Raw genomic sequence first — 21,831 nt, 5'->3', positions numbered from 1 at the left:
ACTGAGCCATTTCCCCCGTCCCATGAATTGTATATTTTAAGTGGGTGAATTATATGGTATATAAATTATATCTCAATAAAACTGTTATTTTAAAAAATTACCTTCTTAAAATTAATACTTTTATTTTTCTATTAGGATCTCCCTTTTCTTTAACCCCAATTCACTTAACCAAAGAATGTTACATTACAAAACTGTTTATAGGTCGTACAAATTTCCTAAAACACACAGAAAACAAAACTATAGTATATCACAATTATTTTTTACATTAACCTTATAATGGTTTTTTGGTTTTCCAATATAAACACAGCACTAGTTTTTTTGTTTTGTTTTGGAGGGGGGCAGCACTCACATTGCCTTCAGGGCAGGTCTGGTTTGGCCAGGACTAGTTTTCTAATTAGAAAAAAGAAAAGATGTTACTTGAGGAACAACATGTAGCCAACCCTGGTAGGCACCTACTGCAAGGCTAGGAGTTTAGGTAAATCTACAGAGATTTGAAAACAACACTAGTAAAAAGTAGACACTTTCTAGATAGATACACACATATCATATTAATAGAGGCTGTATCTTAGTATCAGGAAAGAAAGGTAGAAAGAAAGGTAAGGTTGCGAGAATAGAAAAACTCATTTTCATTATATCCTTCTCCTCTGCGTTAGTTCTGGTTAATGGGTTGTTTAACCACAACTATATATTTATTTACAATATTTTATCATTTACATTATGATTTCTTTTTTGATCTAAACACATGGTATGGACAGACTGGCTATCTTTTTGACATTATTTCATTTCTGTTTCAAGATGATCTGTATCATACTGCCTCTAGCATTTGTTGCAGCTTATTCTGTAGATTATGGGGTTGTTCATTTTCATTAACTTTCAAAATATTTTTGAAAATGCATACATTTAACTGATGAGTGCAAAGTTCTACAGTCATCAATTAGACCAGTCCACTGTGGTGTTTAAATCTTCCATGGCCTTAGTAAGTTTATGCTGCCCAGTCTTAATGCTTTCAGACAGAGACGTGACTTTCTCCAACAAGTTACAGTTTGATCTCTCCTTTTTGCTTCACATAAGCAGAGACTGTATTATTCAGTACAGCTCCAGATGTGTTACAGCTCCCAGGAGAATTGCTCCTTGTATCATTATACACTGGTCTTTCTGTTCTGCTTTTCTATGTTTAGTCTTTCTTGTCTAATACCAACATTATTCTAGCAGCTTTCTTTCAGTTAGTATTGTGTATTTATTAGAGTTTCATTAAAGAAGCAAAACCACTATACACGCTGATAAAAGATTTATTTATTTTTTTAGATTCTCAAGGAAGGAACATTTTATTTTATTTTTTGGTGGAACCAGGGATTGAATTCAGATCCTTGCACTTGCCAGTGAAGCACTTATTCTACTGAGCCATCTCCCCAGTCCAAAGGAATGAATATTTATTTTATTTTTTTTCCCTTAATCTTATTGAGAAATAGCAATGAGACAGTTTCAAACCAAATTGGTAGGACAGTTTCAATAATTAACACATTGCATACATTCTTCCTAGTGGTTAATTGCTGTATAAGATGCGGACATGATAGCCTATTTTTTTTTTTTTTTTTTTTTTTTTTTTTTTGGTGGAACTGGGGCTTGAACTCAGGCCCTTGTGCTTGCCACGGAAGCGCTTATTCCACTGAGCCATCTCCCCAGCCCCCATGATAGCCTATTTACAAACACTATTACAACAAATCCCTCTATTCATTAAGAGAATGTAACTATATATCTATCCTAACCATTTTGAATACACAGATACAAAATGGACATTCATCTGTACCCCCTTTTTTGTTTAGTTCCATCATTTGAATATTATAGGTGTGTTAACTCAGCAAAATATTCTAAAAGAGTCCAATAGCCCATAATAGTATTGGGTCTTCCACTTCACTGGCAATGTCAGAAATTGTTGACCTGAATCCCCTATAGCTCAACATAACAGCATGGCTTTACTTCTTATACTTCGTTTTTATACTTTTCTGCTGGATGGTTAAGACCAAGATAAAGCAAGACCTATGCAACAAGAGTTGTAGCTTTTGGGTCTGATAAGGTCAGTGAAATCCCCTCAGGATTTATCCTGAGATCCTGTTGATAAAAGATTTATGAAAGCGATTTGGCCACATTCATGAGCGCTGATGAGTCAATTTGTATGATGGTGCTGCTGCTTCTGTATTCCTTGTTGGGACAGAAATCAGAGAGAAGGTAGTCAAGATGAAAGATGGTGGTAAAGTAGAAGAAAACTACAACACAAAAAGTGGTACCTCAGTTCACAAATGCTTTTGTCTGCAAACAATTTGGTTCACTAACAAAAATGTTTGGCAAAATAATGTTTTGTTTGTAAACTGTGAATCAGAAGACAAACACAGCTGTACCCATCTTTCCCACACAAACATGAATGAAACCATCTTTTTTTTTTTTTTTTTTTTCCTTTTGGTATCAAGGATCGAACTCAGTACCTTGAGCTTGCCAGGAAGGCACTTAAGTTGCTGAGCTATCTTCCCTGCCCTATGTGGCTATCTTTTACAAAATCATATAACAAACTAAATCTGTAAACCAAGGCACCATTGTATTTTTATTTCTCATCAACCTGCCAAAGACCAACACCTTTCATTGCAGAGCCCACAAACTTGATCCAGAATTTAAAGCAGCTACAGGAAAAAGAGGGTCCTCAAGAAATGCACCAGAGGTCAACACAGCAATCCCGCAGAGCTCCGTGACACAGGCTGCAGCTGCAACAGTGTCTACCCCTGCCTCTGAAGCACAAACACAGCCACAATTCCTCTTCTACCTTATGAATCTTGGGCTAATCTCTCTGTAGCTGACTTAACTTTAAACTGTTCTATAGAGGAAATCTTGGGACAGGACAAAGAGCTCTAACTCATTTGGGTTCACATAAAAGCAAAAAAACCAATTTACAAGGATTTTCTTTTCCATGTCTTTAATTCTGTGTAATTATGCTTCAGAATTCTCTTGCATGTTGCAGTTGGATTATTCTTTCATCCTAAAACTTTAGCTTTTACAGGTTGTCATGTTTAATCCAGTTACATTTTTTGAGATTTATGACTTTCATAATTTAAAAAAGAATTTTTAATGAAATAAATTTCATCATAAATAAATACTGAGGTAATAGATATGCTTACCCTGATTTAAACATTATACAATGCATACATACATCAAAACATTATATGGTACACCATAAATACATATAATTTCTATCTTATGTATCACTTAAAAATGAACTTAAATGTAAACAATGAATATTTGTACTACAAACGCATACACCATTTGCATTTCTGAAGTACTTGATAAACACTGCTTGTTACTCACCACTTCTCCTGCGGAGGCAGCCAACATATGCTGTGTGGGCATCCAGCAGGAAGATGAAGCAGTGTGCAGAAACCATTTTACATATTCATAGGTGAGGAAAAACACAGCAGCTAAAATTTAAAACAAGCCAATATTTTATAAAGTAAAATATGTATAAAACTATTTCTCAAAAAAGACTGACAGTGATTTTAAATTATGAGACAATGGATAGATATAATAAATGCATATGCTTTTTCCATGCTCACACTTACAGAATTTACAGAGCCCATATAATAAGCCCCAGCCTGGACTTAGAGAAATGTAGAAACACAATCCCTACCCTGAGAGAGATTATGACCATGGCTATTTTTTCCTACATCAATTTCACAGGAAAATAATAAATTAATTAAAATCAAAAATCAAAATCTCAAAAAAGCTATCTCTATCACCATGAACTAATCATACCTGCATGTGAGGGTTTTAAAATTTGCTATGCACTGTTAATAAAAAGAGGTTTATCATGTTCAGAAAAGATTAGTCACAAAAGATTAAGAAATGACAAATTCATCTTTTGAAGGACATTAGAATACATCACAGTCAAGCCTGAAACACCCTGGAAAATAGTGTGATAATAAACATCATTTAAAAAGTTTATAAAGGATCCTTGGCTGCTAACAAATATGTATCAGGCCAAATAAAGAGATGTGTTGTGTACAGATGAGTAATTACTAACTCAGCAGTCTTACACAGAAAACACAGTTTATTTCTATTTGTGCTTTGCAGCTACATGTAACCCACACCGGCCTCACCCCACTCAGGGGGAAAGGAAAACATATCAAAAGTCCCTGGGTTTCCAATCAACTACCTTAAGCTTATATAACTTTCTGACTATGTATTTTTGTGTCCTTAGGAATGTAAGTTCTAACCCTCCTCCTGTCCCAACAGATAGTGTTTCAAAGAGGTTCCACTCATTAAAATGATGGTACTGAAAGCTTCCAGTGAGTCTCTGAGCAAGTTAAAGCTAAGAAGGTCTAAGGTAATTCCTACACTCTTCTAGTTCAAAATAAAAATGGAACAAATGTTTTCTCTCCTTTCTCTTCTAGAAAGAGAATAATGCTCCCTTTTCTTTTCTTCTTTTGATCTTCAGTCCCTTTTACTGCTCACCTCTGTAGAATCCATTCTCAAAAAGTCACCAGCCACTGTGATTACAGTGGTGTTTTATACTTAAGACTAGAACTTTAACCACCATCAAAAGAAAGAACTGGGCATAGTGGCACATGCCTGTAATCTGAGCACAGAAGGAGGCTGAGGCAAGAGCATCCCAAGTGCAATTCCCACCAGGGCAGTTTAGTGAGACCCCCATCTGAAGAATTTTAAAAAGGAGCAATTGGAGATGTAGGTCAGTGGTACAGGGTCCCCATTGGAGATGTAGGTCAGTGGTACAGGGTCCCCATTGGAGATGTAGGTCAGTGGTACAGGGTCCCATACTCCATCGCCAGGTTGAATAAAAAAACAAATGGGGAAGGTGGTGATGGAGGAGCAGCCTCCACCACCAAGAAAAATTCAGTTCATTCAACACTTGTAGAAAGACAAAGCCATTTCTGAATCTCTAGGATTTGAATTTTCTCTCTGCAGCCCCTACTTTACTCAAAGTTCTATGAGTGATCAAAAAGGAAAGTAAAGCAAGACCACCACCACCTTCACTCACACAGGGGGAGAGGGAGTGAGAGCAATCCAGAGGGACGGAGGGAGAGGAGAGGCAAGAGGGAGAGGGAGAGGGGAGAATGAATCGCATTTTGTGTCTGAACTTCGGGGAGAAGCATATAAAATAGCCCTATGATCTTAATGATAGCATGATCCTATATTACAAGTAATATTGCCTACTCACAATAATCCTTATGTGCAATATGCAAAAGAAAAATAAGTCTATGTGAACTGGTTACCTTAAAAACTGGTCACCAAAAGAAAATTATTTAGCTTGGATAATCCCTTAGCTCACCTAGTTTGCATACTGGAATTACTTTTGAACTTTTTTAAACTGCCAATGCCCAGGACATGCCTTGGACAGCTTGAGTCACAGTCTCTAAAGGCTGGCCACAGACATCTGCAGTTAAGCTCTTTATGATCAAGTCATTCTAATACAGACAAATTTGGTACAAATGCATGCGCTCTCCAACACTTAAGCCATGCTAGACAGAGTGGGGGCCGGACAAGGACTTGTTATAACAAGTTCCTGAAAGCTGTTTTGGTTTGTCTAGATGATCCCCCAAGGCCCCATGCAGTTGTAGGGCTTCTCAGAAATGGCTGAGTCTAGTATGCCAAACTGAGATTAAGGGTGTGCAATTAGTAAATCAGTCCACTGATTGGTTTGGTATAGTTCCGGTAGGATTAAGAGTGTGAGTGTTAGGGCCAGCCAAATAGGTCAGTGGATTAAAGCGCCTGCTTAGGCGGACACAGGGGGTGGGGAGTGGGGCTGGAGTTCGACCCCTGGCCCCACGCCCGGGGGGAACTGAGACAGCAACTGAGAGACTGGGCATGGTGGCAAGGCGTCTATAACCCCAGCACTTGGGAGGCTATAAACAGGAGGATCACTACGAGTCTGATCTATACAGTAAGACCCTGTAGACCCTGTCCTAAAATACAAAAAGAAAAAGAAAAAAAAAAAAAGTGTGAGTGTTACACTCGCTCTAGGGTGGGTAGCCTGTACACAATATAAGGGACAAAAAGGCTTCCCTCCTCTTGTTGTTTTTGTCTGCCTTTGCAATCTTCTGTTGCCATAAACTATTGCACCTCCACCATGTAGTACCCTATGTTGGAGCCAGCTGATCATGGACTGAAATCTCTACAAACTGAGCTGAATAAATCTTTCCTCTTTTAACTTTGGGTATTGGGTAGTTTTGTCTCAGCACTAAGAGAAAAGTAACTAAGACATGAAAAAGTTCAAGGACGAGCCCAGAACAGTTTGCTTTTCTATAGATTTGGGGGGCAGGAAAAAAGATAAACAAAAGATGGAAACACTATACTTCTCTTTCCAAATCTTATGTGAAATCTATGCCCAAAGATTCGGCGTGTATAAATATCAGGTTACTATAAGAAGAAAAATACCTGTGAACTGTCCTGAAAAAAAAAAAAGAGAATTCAAACTCCAGAATTTATAAAACTCCTAGAGCCATGACTTAGATTTGTGTTGTGAGTTTTGCTTGCTGGCCTAGTTTACCTTGGCGCAACACCAGATGCATGCCTCATGGTCTGGGGACATAGTGTAGCTCAGTGGTACAGCACCTGCTTAGAGTGATTCACGCCCTGGATTCCCCCTCCAGTGCATCCCCCCACACACACATATACACACATCATGAGTGAACAATTAAAATGAGGTAAGTATCTGAAAACAAACCAAAAAGGAAATTAAATAAATAGATGATACTAATTATATGGGGGGGTGTGTCCTTAAGTCACATGACTTTAAAACCAAAACTAGGAGTAGCCAGGAAAATATTGATGAGAAACACCTGCTCACCTAAGAGCAATTTAAGATCAAATAACCGAATGCCTCTTAGACTTATCTGTTCACAAGCCTCCTCAAGGCCATGATTACCCATTTTGACTTCACACTAGAGTCACTTGGGCAGCTATCAAAACTCCTGATAATCAGGCAAACTCAGACCAATTATATTTCTACAGGCATTCTTATTTTTCAAATCTACGCAAGAGATTCCAGTGGAAAGACAAGGTTCAGAATCACAGCTCTAATCAAACTGATGTTAACATAAAATTTTAAGGATTCAATAAGAATCTTAACACCAAAACTAAGTTTAAAGATTACTCATTTTTTTATTACAGGCATACTGGAATGGAATCTACTTATTCAAAAGTAAGTAATTAAAGAATAGAAAATAACTTCAGAAGATTAATTTCAACATGCATATACAATTGTAAAAGTAAATTCCATTATCTTGATGTTACAGCAGTGAAAAACATCAATAAAATATTTACCGTTAGGAAAAGATCCAATCGCAGTGGAAGGCACACCAGCATATATACCACGGAAGCCACCAGCCTTTTTAAATCCTTGGGGACTCTGCAGCCTGGTTTTAATGGTATCCAGAGGAAACAGTATCAAGTCAACAGAGGCACCTGCCACCCCACCAGCCTTTAAAAGGGGTAGGGGAAAAGAAAGAAAAAACAAAAGATTACAATAAAATAATCACTCTCCCATTCAGTACAAACATAGGAAAAAAGAAGTCTTAACCCTGTGAAGGTCATGGATCAAGTATTACCCTTTAATATGTAAGATTCTGTAACTCTCAGATTAGCATTATCTCTGACATTTCCTCATATCTTTTAGTCTAAACTCCTTCAAAACAATCAAAAGACTACCTTAACTTACAGATTTTCTTAGGAAAATAACTGCGATTGTACTGTACTTGAAAACTATAAATTTTGTATTCAATTTAATTTTAAAATAATTTTTTGAAATGAGCTTGGAGGTACATGCCTATAATCCTAGCACTCCGGGAGGCTGAAGCAGGAGGATTAGAAGCTCAAACCCAGCCTGGGCAACTGAGCATCTTAGCAGAATTCTTTCTCAAAAAAAAGTTTGGCGGTAGCTCAGTGCAAAAGCCTTGGGTTAAAAAAACATAATATATTAATTTTTAATGTACTCACATCTCAAAAATTTCTTTGAAAGAAAAAATCATGACCGGGGAGATGGCTCAGTAGAGTAAGTGCTTGCCTGGCAAGTACAAGGGCTTCAGTTCAATTCCTGGTTCCACCAAAAACAAAAAACAAAAATAAAAGAAAAAAAATCATTTTTAAAAAAATCATTTATTTATTTATTTGGTACAGGGTATCCCTATGCAGTTCAGACTCAGAGTGACCCACCTGTCTTAGCCTCCCCAGCGCTGGGATTACAGGGGTGCATCACCACAAGTACTATGTCCTAATATTACAAGCAATCATTTTTATTGACTTTTTGTTGGATCCTTCCAAAGTTACTTTATTTTTTTAATTTTATGTATTTTTAGTACATGGTCTGCAGGGTCTCACTACACAGATTGGACTCGTAGTGATCCTCCTGTTTGCAGCCTCCCAAGTGCTGGGATTACAGGTGTGGGCCACCACGCCCAGTCTCAGTGGACATTTCACCATGCCCTGGGGGCGGGACCAGTACAGCACACCAGGATCTGCTATGCTCTGCCTAAGCAGGTGCTTTAGTCTGCTAAGCTATCTGGCCAGCCATCCAAAGTCACACTGACACATAACAAGCAAATATAAATATAAAAATACATTAAAATAGAAGATGGTATAAAACATGTACTATCTTGAACATTTTTTAACAATTTATCTTGGTGACCTTTCCATTTGTGTCTTTATAACACAGGGAGTGAAATAATATTAAAACTTTTTTGGGACCTGCAATTTGAAACAGTTAATAATCCTTATTCATCGAGATCTGCATTTTAGGAATCACACAGCTGAACATTCATGTAGTATTTCCTCTACTGAGTAGTATATATGGGAATTCCTTCATACTTTTTAAAATTAAGTGAGTAAAAGCATTTTTAGAGCCACAGAGATAGCTCAGCAGTGTAAATGCCTGCCTAGGTAAGCTCAAGGATCCAGGTCCAATCCTTGGTACCGCATGCCATGCCAACCCTGCCCCAGGCACAGAGCTGACCACCAAGACCAGGTGTGGTAGCTCCCACCTGTAATCCCAGTTCTGGGGAGAATGAAACAGGAGGATCACTATGAGTCTGGGCTACACAGTGAAACACTACCAAATACATAAAAAGAAAAAAAAAAGCTGGCCAAATCGGGTCTTCTCCCAGGAGACATCATGTTACTTCATAGATGCTGTAAATTAAAAATTGATTAAAAACTAAGTTTGTGCCTCAGGACTATAGTGAAATACCTTTTAAAAGATATTGTAATATTAATATTAGTACTTAATACTCTAATTTTAAAATTTATTATACAATAGTGAAAGAAAACAGAACCAAAAATATCAACACAAAGAATGTTGATGAAAGGTATTTTCATTCAAATACAAAGGCAAAGTTCAAATTTAGTTTCCATCCTTTGAGTTTACAAAATTCTCTGGTGATTCAGAGAAATGCTTGCCATCTGCTGCTTAATTCTAATCAATAAATTCCTCTTTTAATCTATTTGGTTACTTGACATGCACTGATTCTCTAAACCTTCTTTCATCACAACTTCTATCCTCTAAGATTAAAAGGACCAAATTCAAACTATCTAGCAAAATATGAATCAAAAGTTAAACTGGGCATGGTGGCACATTCCTGCAATCCCAGAACTCAGAAGCTTAGGTAGGAGGCTCACCATGACTTTGAGGCCTTCCTGGGCTACACAAGTGAGCTCAAGGCCAGCCTGCACCACATAGGAAGATCTGTCTCAAAAAAGTTTATTAATTGTTTCAATACCTCTAAATACGTACTGCTTGTCATGACATACCAATTATTGCCATACTGTCTCTCAAGTAAAAGTTTGTTTAAAAAAAAAAGGTAATAAATGAAAAAAAGAGACAAGAAAAAAAATGTCACAGGACTGTCCTGCTACAATGCTGCATATGATTAGATTTCTAAATTTCTGTGTAAAAATATGGAATTATTTATTCATATTTTTAAATTTATTTATTTTAATTTTTTTCCTCCATATTCTGTAGAGACTTAAAGTTTAACATATCAATAACACATGGAAAATACCTGTTCCATGTTATGCCTAAAATGTTTGATATTCAGACAGTGAGGTTAAACACAACTGTGTATGTTGTAGGGTAATAATAAGCTTCTCTTCTGGAGGGTTAACAACCTAAGTTTGCAGGCCAAAAATTAGAGAAAAAGAAGGGCTGCAAGTACAGCCAACATTTTGGCCCTAGCCTTTCAAGGTCAGTGAAGACTCAGGACATAGAAGAACCTGTACTGTAACATCATGTAACTCAGTGGTGTCCCAAATTTTCTGATCAAGATTATGGGCCACAGAGCAATGTGATGGATGACATAGTGTGTGCCTAAGGAGAGTCACATGGAGAGAAAAAATTCTCTCAGGCTTTCACAGAGAGCAAATTGGTCAAGCAATGGTCGTGACTCATCCACATGGCTGACACTGACACAGGATCTGCAAACTGCGGTATAGGGTAACAGGATAAATCCTGAGGGGACTTGATTGACCTTATCAGATACAAAAGATACATTTCTTGTTATATAGGTCTTGCTTTATCTTGGTCTTAACAAGCAGAAAGGTGTAAAAAGTAAAGCCATATTAATATGCTGAGCTGTGAAAGGCTCAAGTCAACAACTTCTGACACTGCCTGTCCTACAGATAACCCACTACTATTATGGACTACTGGACTATATTGGATTGTTTTTCTGAATTCACACACCTACAATACTTAAATGGCAATGGAATGCCCATCTCTAACAAAACTAAACAAAAAAAAGGGGATACAAATGAAGAACCATTTTGTGTCTGTATATACAAAATAGGATAGATATACAGCTACATTTTTTTAATTCAGTGAGAAGATTTGTACTAATAGTATTTGGACAGGTTATCATGTCTACATCGTATACTATGAATAACCACTAAGAAGATAATAATATGCAATGTATTAATTATTGAACTGTCTTATTAATCAGTTTTGAAACTGTCTCATGCTGTTTCTCAACAAAATTAAAATATAAATAAATAAATAAAATTCAAAAAAATTGTTTCAGTAGATTTCAATCAATTAAAGGTCATGTAAGACTGGGGAGATGGCTCAGTGGAATAAGCGCTTCCCTGGCAAGCACAAGGGCCCCAGTTCAATCCCCGGTTCCACAAAATAAATAAGTAAAAATAAAGGTCATTTAAATTCATGACAATGAAGGGAAAAACAAAACAGCTAACAGAAAACCTAAAGAACAAGAATACCTATTTATTTAGGCATACAACATATAAATTTTAAATATGTTGTATGCCTAAAGAGGTATTATAGAAAAGTTACAGAATGTCTCTGATTGTATACTACTATTGTTCTGTACATAATTATACAAGCTGACATCAACTGAAGTATAAGAAGCTCTATCAAACTCTTGCCATTTGGGCTGAGAAATTTATTGTGATTAATTAATGTTCTTAGGCAACTGACTAGTTTCAAGATTTATGGCAGCTTACAGTTAAAAACTAAACTAAAAAGGAGACAAAACCAAAATAAACAGAATAAGTCAGATAATCAGCAAGGTGTAATTTATCAAAGTCTCAAGTTCATGGACATATAGAAAATACATGCCCTATGTGCATGGATTGGGCATGATGTGTTCTCCCAAAGACTCGTGTATGGAGGGCTCAATTCCCAGCGCAGCAAGGTTCAGATGTGGAGCCTAGAGAGGCGAGCAGATCATGACAGCACTAACCCCATTAGTGGATCTTGATCTCAATTTCTTTCTCTCTCTCTCTCTCTCTCTCTGCTTTTCTCTATCACATATTCTCCACCATGATTTTTAATCTTTCTTAGGCTCAAAGAAATTGGGCCAAATACCATGAACTGAAACCTCAGAAACCAAGAACCGTGTCTCGATTACTCTTCTCTCATTGCTAGGACAAATACCCGACACCCAAAATGAAAAAAGTAAGGGTTTATTTAGCTCACAGTTAGTGGAGGTTTCAGTTCATGCTCAGCTGGCCCCAAGAGAGAGTGGCACATGGCACAGAGCAGTCATCCATGTTGGTGGCAAAGAGCAGAGAGCAAAGGGCAGAGGTAGCACCTCCAGCAGCTGCTAGTTTCTCTCCCCCCTTTACATTGTAACACAAATTACCTGAGGGGGGGAGCACAGAATTCACACCCAGAATAATCAGTCCAATACAAACTCCAAAAGCTGTCCCATGACTGCATGAGGCTTTGGGGGGAACAACTAGACCCAAACCATAACAAGCCAAAATAAAATCTTTCTCCTCATAAGTAGGTTATGTCAGCTATTTCATCACAGAAACAAAGCTAACACAGTATCTTAAATTAATAAATGTTAAAAATGCTGGCAGGCTATAGCAGCATGGCTCCAAGGCAGGGGGTATGGCCAAGTGGCAAACCAGAGGAGAAAACAGTTCATGGTGAGAAGGCAGGAAGCCAGCAAAGCAAGGAAGAAGCAGCAGCAGCTGCCTGCCTCTCCCTTTTAGCCTACCCACCTTTGGGTGGTGCCACCCACATCCAGGGCGGGCCTTCTGATTATCCACACCCAGAACTATGCCCAACCAATCAGTGGACTAGTTGAGTAATCATGCACCCTTAATCTAGCATCACACACCCTAGATCCATCCACCAATGAAAAGCCCCATCTATGTGACTGCACAAGTCTCTGTTGGGACATCTATATCCAAACCACAAAGGAGGCAAGCATGATGACAGAAAATATTTTCACTGATTAACCTCAGAACAAAACCAAACATCTGTGTAATTTAAATACGCACCATCAACACAGGCCACCAGCCAAAAAGAATCAGCCATAATGACATTACCATGGTTTCTTGGGGAACCATCCCTCCCTGATACCCTACTTTCTTCCACAACCAAGTGGCTGCCTGTGATCTAAACCACCATCCTCCTCATTGCAAAACTGTTGCCTCTGCCTTCTGTCATCCCTATCTCCTCCTCCATCTGCCATTCGTTCTCCCTGCAGCACCTGTAGCCCCTTCTATACTACATACAAATTCATCTGAGTAAAAGGCAAATTTCACTTGGCACTTTGCAGCAGCCTATAAAGCTTCCAAACTTTGCAACAGCCTGATGATGAACAAAAGCCCAGATCAGCCCAGCCTTGTAGTTCTGGAAGATCTGGATTCTACCTACTTTTCCACCTATAATTTCTACTATGTGAACTGTGGCCAGTACCTCATTGTCACTTTAACCTCTCCATGCCATGTGACCTTCCTCACTTCAAAGATATTACACAAATGCTTCTTATTTCTCCAGCTCAGACTTTCACTTTTTCCCAAGTGCTGGTCAAATTTTAATGACACAGTTGAACAGCTGGCCATTTGTTCAACGCTTGTCCTATTAGAATATATTTTGATCTATATTTTGTTTATCAGTATTCCCTGCATAAACACACAGGAGGCACTCAATGCCTTGGAAAAGGTTACTATGAAAGTACTACAAATCAACCTTTAAACAAATACAGTGTTTTAGTTTTTGTTTGTTTTTTAAATAGAAAAGATGACTAAGTAACTCCCCAGAGAAAAATACAAATAAATCAAGTATGGTGGCATATCTGTATAATCCCAGCTACTTGGGAGACTGGCTATAGGATCACTTGGGCCTACGAGTTCATGGTTAGCCTGAGCAGCACAGCAAGATACCATCTTTTTAAAAGGAAAAAAATAAAGAAATTACAAATGGCCAGAAAGATATGAAAATATGTTTCCCTATTACTGATGAGCAAATAAAAATAAAATATTTCCTAATTAGAAACAAATCAAAAGGGCCAGGAGATGGCTCAATAGCATAAGTACCTGGCTGGCAAGCACAAGGTCCTGAATTTGATCCCTGGTACCACAAAAGAAGAAAAAGAAAAAGAAAAACCTAAAAACATGAATACTTAACATGAATACTTATAGGCACTCATAATGGAAACATTATAATCTACTCAAAGAAAATTTGGCAAAATGAAAATTTAAATGATCAAGCCTTTTGATTTAGTTATTTTATTCCTACACATTACTTCCACAGATGTAAGCTCACAAACATATATGGGTATCTGCTACAGCACTGTTTATAATACAAAAGTAACTAAAAAAACCTAACAGTCCCTCTAAAGATGTCATGTAAAATAAATTATGTTGTATTCAAGTAGCGGATTGCTATACGGCTTTTAAATGATGAAGGTTAATCTGTATTTAGCAAAAAAAAACAAGGATGACTCAAATATACAGTAAATGTTTAAATTTTTAAAAATTTTATTACAATGTAAAAAAATACATTGCCATTAACTACCCCTCAAAATGCTCCCTCTTGTTTCGAACACACTCATCCCATCCTTCTTGCCACTGTCTGAAGTAGTTCTGGAAGTTTTCTTTCCTGTCTTTTTTTTTGTAATGGAAATTGAACTCAGGACCTTAACTTGCCAGGCAGGCACTTGTGCTGCTGAGCTATCTCCCCAGCCCTCCTGTCTGTCTTTACAAGGTGTCATAAAAATATAGTAAATGTTGCTGCTGAGCACCTTCTAACTATAAAGACATGTTATTTACCTTATTCACTGGGTGTGGCACCACATGATTTCTGGCTGGTCCACAAAGTCAGAATGACTGCCGTAGTTTGGGGTTCTTGCAAGGGGAACAATATAATACAAGACACATTTTATAATAGTATTTTATAATGAGTCACCCAAGAATCATGTAAGAAATGCAGGAGCTCTGTTCACACACCTGAACACTAAAGACTCCAGCTGAAGGCCTAGATCCCAATATCCTGCATGAGCCCAGCTGAAAACCTAGAGCTCATAACAATGCCTCTCACAAGTCCATCTGGAGGCTTAGAGCCTCATGCAGGCCTGCTCCACGGATCTGAGCTGGAAAGGCCCAAAGGTCAGCAGTGGAAGCTAGGAAGTCTATGCCAGCAGGAGAAAGGATCTGTGTTCACAAGCTGAGGGATCTGAACTGGAGCCAGGAAGCAGTACTCAAGGTAAGAACCAGAGCTCCCCCAAAAGTACTATAGCCATGTTCAGCAACAGTGAGGTCCTGAGCTCCTCCAGTGATGAGGAAAGCTGAGTTCCCATCAGGAAAGCCAATGCAACAAGCTTCTCCATGAGGCTGAGCAGCACACCATCTTCCCCTCTGGAGTGATCCTCAAGATGAGGATCAATTTCTCCAAAGTTCATCGGGAAAGCCAGTATGACAAGGTTCTCCAGCAGAACAGCCCAAGAGAACTAGCAGCTTCTAACAGCTCCAACAGATTCTGCAAACAGCTTCCCTAACAGCATTTCGGCAGCTTCTCCTGTTCTGCCTTTAAGCTGCTGGCAAAAACTCTCAGGTGGGCCTCTCATAACCAGCATCACGATAGTTCAAGTCAGCTGGGTGTAATAAGATGACCACCAGTTAGAAATCCACTACAATGACCATGAAAGATATGTTTTGAATTGACTCAGGATGTTAAGGCAACCGTAAGAGTACAACTAAAGCCACCCAGGAGAACTTTCAGAATTGCTTCAAAAAGTGGCAACAAAGATGGAGTATGTGTGTTCAAGGTCAGTGGGAGTACTCGGATGGAGATTAATGGCAATTAACAGCAACCTGAGGAAATTATTGTAACAATTTTTTAAGACATAAACATTCACCAGTTTTCAATCATACCCCATATACTTGACAAAATCCTACCATTCTTACGACTGCAACCAAATACATTCCTCCTAAAGCTATCTCCAACCTCCCAGTCAGAATTAAAAGCTACTTCCTTGAGTCCTCTAAATAATTTTATATTTCACACTGGCACTGTGATGTCTCACATGAAGATCCTTCAAAGTACAGGCCAAGTTGTTACCTTTCTCTTCCTACATTTCTAACTTAGAACTGCTTACACAGCACAGCTTCCCCAACAGAACTACGTGGTGAAGAGAAAACACTCTGTAAAAAGAGGAAGTGTTCAGCCAGCTATGGTGGCACATATCTGGATTCCCAGCTACCTGGGAGGCTGACGTAGGAAGAGAGAGAAATTCAAGCCAGCTGAGGCAACTTCTAACTCTCTCTCAAAATAATATTAAAAGAAAAAGACAAATCCAGAGATGCATCTCGATGCTAGAACAGTAGCCTAGGGTAGTATGCAAAGCCCAAGGTTCAATCCCCAGTACTGACAAAAATGCAAAAAACAAAAGAGTAAGTGCTCAAAAACTACAATAGTCACTAGTTGACTCTATTCTGGCTTGCTACAGCACTTGTGCAATTGAAAGAAAAGTGATTGCTCTGCTGCTATTCTTTGCTTTTGTCAGCTACACTGGCAGGCTTGTGACATATTCAGGGAGATTGCACCAAAATTCTCTAATGGTCACCATGTATTCACTTTATAGTAATTTTCACACATACAATAAAAGATCTAGAATTTGGTTTGCCTATTATTTCATTTCTCCAGAAACGGCTGCAGATTAAAAACTGCCTAAGAACATGGATTCAGCATATGACAGACCTTGCTCAGTCTCACCTGGGTCTCCTTAGGAAGCTATTACACCTCTCTGAAACTGTATTTTTCCATCTACAAACTGGGGGGAAGCAGTATTCATGTTTTTTGAGTTTTTGAGAATTAAGTAAGATTCCACGAGAATGAAATTCAATTAAATGAACCTGTTGGGCTGGTGCAATAAGCTCAGCAGTCTAAGTGACTGCTTGGCAAGCACAAGGACCTGGGTTCAATCCCTGGTATCACATGCTGTGCCAGCCCTAAGCTGAGCCAGCCACAAAAACTGGGCATGGTGGTGCATGCCTGTAATCCCAGTGCTGGGAGGCTGAGACAGAAGGATCAATATGAGTCTGAGCTGCTTAGCAAGACCTGTCCCAAATAAATAAATAGATAAATGAAAAATTTAAACCTGTTATATATTCAACAAAATATCTGGCTTTTAACCATCTATCAGTATAAATGAGCTATTATTTTTAGAATCTTATAAATATCTCAAAATTTATTGATATCAATATTGGCATGTCAATATTGAAAACCATGCAAAAACTAATGAGTCCTTTACTAAAGACTGCAGGTTCCATTCACATATAAACCTCAATTAGTAAGTTCACATATTAACATTTCTAAAATCAAATTTTTTGCTAGCAGTAATCAATTAAAAACACCAAGTCTGCTTTGGATGAAAATCACCAATGGACAGACTCAACAGAAAATTAAATCATGTAAGCACTGCTGGAATAATTCAGCATAAACTCAAAAAACTAACAGCAATGCTAGTGTTCAATTTCCTTTATGATCCTTGGAATTAAAAGGTTTTTTCTTTTTTTTTAAGCAGTATAATAGGGCTGGGGAGACAGCTCAGTGGCTTAAATGCCTGCCAGGCAAGCGAGTGGTCCTGAATCTGAACCCCAGTACCCCTTTCCACACAAAAAACAGAATAACAAACTGTACCTACATGACTTCAGCTATGAAAAAGCTACATAAGCACATGTTATAGTACTTGGTGAACAGCTGCATCTGTACTTACAGTAACAAAGTAGTTTTGCTTTGGCTTGATTGGTTGGCGGTTTCGTAGTGCTGGGAATGAATGTGGTGCAAGCAGCCTACCACTAAACTACACCCCAGCCCTCTACTTTTTAACATGTGCCTCCCTGAAAGCAGGACCTGAAGTAACAGGGCAGAGGCCAAATAATACATCTGCTTAAACAGCAAGAGGATACATGATTTCCAAAGGTGAGATCATTTTGAGTGTAAAGGTTAACCTTTCTTTTATTTAGCACTTCATTAATGTCATTCAAATTGTTCGTGTAATAAAAAATTTTTCCAAGTACCCCTCTCTTCAAAGAAAAATGAGAAAGGAAAGGTTGTCCCCTTAACGGTGTACTGAGAGAATAAAATGTTTTTCCTTTAGCTGGAAAGAAACCTAACTTGCAATTTGCTCACTGATTCTAAGTTAACGCTTTACAAACACATCGGAAAAAAGTTGGGAGAGACAGCAGGGGAGGGGAGCAGGCCACCATGGCAACAAGGCATTCATCAAAGAACTGTTTGAGCAGCTGAAATGAGTGTAAATGCTGAACGAGAACCAAAGACAGATTGAAAAAAGGCTAAGGAAATTTGAACAGAAGAATCAAATTGAAGAGAGATGCATTATTCTGTCATACGTTTGTAGATACACATGGGCAATTTCATGGTTTTATGGAACTCTTTAGAATTGGTGAAAAATCTCCATATACAACTATTTATTCATGGATGACTAGACAGAGGCTATTATTCTGCAAAGATGGTGTGGTTCTTCTACAGTATTAAAGGTATGTTACCTGGAATGCCTTACAATACTGAGAAGCTATCAGTGCCAACAAATTATCCAAGAGTATGGCATTTATGATGAATATCAGTGACAATTTGGAAAAGCCAATTTGGAAGTATTTTATAGATCAGCTTGATTACCTTCCAGCTGAAGCTTTAGAAGGACAGATATTCTTCCTCCATGGTGGCCTCTCCCCACCCATAGATACCTCAGATCACATAAAAGCCCTGGATCATCGACAAGTAGTTCCACATGTAGGCCAATGTGGGCCCTATTAAGGTCAGATGCATTTGATTATGGTGGATGGGTTATCTCACCACATGGTCTGGCTACATATTCGACATTTCTGATATATTTAACTGTCCCAATGGTCTCATACTGGCTTCTCATGTCCACTAGTTTAATAAAGGGACACAAATGGTGTCATGGGTGGGACGTGGTTACCATATTCATTCAATGCATTCAATTACATTATTGTGAGAACCAGGCTGATAACATGGAATTAGATAACACCTTAAAATATTTTGTTACCCAGCACACTCTAGACTGCTTCCCATAAATTCCTCCTGGAAAAAAAAAAAAACTGCCTTTGTATGTGGAAGTATACGTGGCTTTAAAATGTATTTAAAGTTTTAAAAAGCAAGAGTTACTATTTCTGTAACAAATGGTGATCTGCCTTGGCATTATTCTACATCTGGACCAAAAGGTGCTGTACGGAAGATGAGCATTTACAGCAGTCTGACAGTAAAACTTAGTATACTATGCTCTAGACCAGTCAATCATTTACATGCCAGTAAACTAGTTTTTATTTTCCTCTGGACTGATCAAGCAAAAAGGGCAACTGTTTTGTCTCCTTTTCTGCTTATTTGGAAATTTTAGTTATGGTGTTTAATTATAATGGATTAGTAGAGCTGGAGTTTTATTTTTTAAGAAAAATTCACAAGCTAACTTCCACCTTATCCATTCTTTTATTTTACTGAAAAGTTTAACTGAAAAACGTTTGTTAAGATGACTTCCACTTAATCCTTAACCCTTTATTTTACTGAATTATATAATTAAGAAAAGATTCTCCTGGGAGTATGTAGAGAGCCTATACCGCGAATCGCGGCATCAGAACCAAATCCCTAGAGACCACTGGATGAGGCCTGCTGCAACCCTCGGAGCCTGCGCTAGATTACCCCTCCCATCGAGCATGCTAAGATGGCGCTCATTTCCTGCTTCCGCGTTTGCTGTACACCCCATCTATGATGATGTAAGATGCCCTCCCTGAGAACGTAACCAATGACATTGTAACACGTATCAACCCTTGATTGGGTAGTGTGATAATATAAAAAAGACGCCCCGCGCGAAAGGACGAACACAGAGACAGGAAGAGGGACGGAGAGAGGAACTGTGCTCTCTCGGGGCGCATCACTCAGGAGAACGATTAAAGCCTTTCCGCCGCACAAATCGTGTTGAGTGCTTTCCTGCTGGACGGGAGGGCGCCCGACAGGAGTATATGTCATAAGACACATTTACCTTCATTTAAAAAAATAAAGAGTATACTTTTCTACGTGTGTATATCTTAATGAAATTCATTTTTAAATTATCCTTTTCTTAACTCTAGTACTCACCTTTGTTTTGCAACTGTTGCAGCTTTTGGCTTTCAGAGACTGTATCCAACAGTTAAGACAATGGCCTCCAAGAGTGCACCACCCCAGCTGGGATCTGAGCACCAACACTTATACAAACTGGATCTTCTTCGTGTGGTTTTGCAAAAATTATCTAACTTCGCTGTATCCTAGTTGTAAAACTAAAGTATCATTTCAATTGTTTGTAAGAATTAAATGGAACAATATATAAAGAATGTATCCCAGTTCCAGGCACAGGAATGGTAGGTGGCAAAACTATTGCTAATTCACCTGCTAGACAGGAAAGCTTCCCCAAAGGGGTAGCATATCTTTTTACATCTCTGTAGAGCTCACTTATACAAGGCTTGACAAATAAATTTAAAACTATGGCCGCAGAAGCCTGCTAGGGCACCCACCCCTTCCTACACATTCCCATAATGCCCTGAATAGAGCCCACTTGTCATTTATCTCAACACTCATTTACTATTTTGTCTCCAAAATCTGAGCGTGTGAGCAGGTCTATCTTCTTCAGCACTTTGTCTCCACTAAATGCCTCCAAACATCAGCTACCTGAGTGAATAAATGCGAGGGGCCTCCATTTGTGCTGTGAGAGGCATTTAAAAATCACGCGTTTAGCCAGGCATGGGATGCATCCCTGTAATCCCAGCACTGGGGCAGCTGAGGCAGGAGAATCCCTCTCAATTCAAGGCCAGCCTGAACTAAACAGTGAGACCCTGTCTCAAAAAACAAAAAATTATGCGTCTATTAGCTACCTGCCTGCCAATCTCTACTGTACCTATTATCCTCTCTATTGGGCCTGATGAAGCTCCGAAGTATGTGAAAGGATTGTTTTGTTCTTGCTTTGAGTTTCAATGTTACATGCTGACCTTCATATTTTTTCGAAGAAATTAAATAACAGAACTACCGATTCCACAATTTATCTGTACTCGCGAATAGTTCCTCACGGCCTAACCTCGGAGCAGAATAAGCAGATTAACTCTATGCTGAATGAATGGACAGATACATCACTGTTTTAAAGTAGGTGAAAGCTTTACCAAATGACAACTGTAAGCCAGGACTGAAGAGCTGGAAGTGACTCGAGTCAGGCTGTCTGTGTTTTGCTTATACACACGCTTCTTTAATTCCCAAGTTTCAAGTGATTATGCGGTATAATGGAAGCCTGCAGAAGAGCCCAGCGACCCCGGTCCGCCCGCGTCCCGACGGCAGGACGGAAGGGCCGCTCCCGCTGCGAGCCGCCGGCGGCACCGCGTGCCCTTCCCAGAGCCACAGCGCGCACGCGCAGAGGAGCCGCGGCCTTGGCCGGACCGCTGCAGCCGAGGGAACCGCCCCACTGCCCCGCACTCACCACAAACGAGACCGCGAAACCGGGCTGGCTCATCTCCGCGCAAACCGGCCGAGGTTACGCTCAGAAACTGAGCAGACACTCCAGCAGGTCACGTCCCCGGGGTCCGGGCGCCGCCATCTTGGGGGCGGGGCCCGCGGTGACTGCACTTCCGGGTCCTCCGACGTCAAACCACAACAACTGCACGTGCAGCATTTAGGCAGGAAGGGGAGGGGCGGTGAGGGGAGGACAGGGGGCTTACGGGAGGGGGGGTGTGTATGTGTGTGTACCTCTGGGCTCTTCTACTCCCTTTTCAGCCCTTCCAGTGGCTGTGGTGAAGTATGTCTGTAATCCCAGCACTGGAGACTGAGGCAGGAGTGCTACAAATTGGAGACCAACCTGAGCAGTTAGTGAGTTCAAGGCCAGCCTGAACTACATCTCAAAACAAGGGACCCTGGTGGGTGTTCCGGCAAGGCCAGGACTCATTTCAGGACAGGACACTTGTGGTTTCCTATTGTTCACAATCCAAATAGCTTCATTTTGATATATCTTAGTATTAGCTCTATAAATCGTCTAAATTTCT

The 21,831-nt window shown here is 39.3% G+C and overlaps 1 protein-coding gene and 1 long non-coding RNA gene across 4 annotated transcripts in view; one reads left to right on the top strand and one right to left on the bottom strand.

Annotated features, from left to right (window-relative positions):
• The window catches only part of Slc25a26 (solute carrier family 25 member 26), a 159,317-nt gene extending 137,923 nt beyond the window's left edge, over positions 1-21,394 (bottom strand). For 2 of the 3 annotated variants that reach the window (XM_004629481.3, XM_023713343.1), the window contains exons 1-3: positions 21,273-21,394; positions 7,324-7,480; positions 3,352-3,461 (exon numbers count right to left, since the gene is read on the bottom strand). In XM_004629481.3, coding sequence (XP_004629538.2) covers positions 3,352-3,461; positions 7,324-7,480; positions 21,273-21,305 — 300 coding nt within the window. In that variant the 5' untranslated portion in view covers positions 21,306-21,394. Of the gene's footprint in view, positions 1-3,351; positions 3,462-7,323; positions 7,482-19,028; positions 19,035-21,272 lie in introns of all 3 variants that reach the window. The other variant, XM_023713342.1, reaches the window with a different exon arrangement.
• On the top strand, positions 9,124-21,330 carry LOC111816340. Its single transcript, XR_002820757.1, has 3 exons — positions 9,124-9,185; positions 10,089-10,096; positions 21,283-21,330. It is a non-coding gene; the product is annotated as an uncharacterized LOC111816340 (long non-coding RNA).
• Positions 21,395-21,831: the final 437 nt, after the last annotated feature.

The sequence above is a fragment of the Octodon degus genome, unplaced genomic scaffold (genome assembly GCF_000260255.1).
Source record: "Octodon degus isolate 3935 unplaced genomic scaffold, OctDeg1.0 scaffold00030, whole genome shotgun sequence".
NCBI classification, from domain to species: Eukaryota; Metazoa; Chordata; class Mammalia; order Rodentia; family Octodontidae; genus Octodon; species Octodon degus.
The sequence above is the reverse complement of the archived record's forward strand: the minus strand, read 5'-3'. Positions and strand labels throughout refer to the sequence as shown.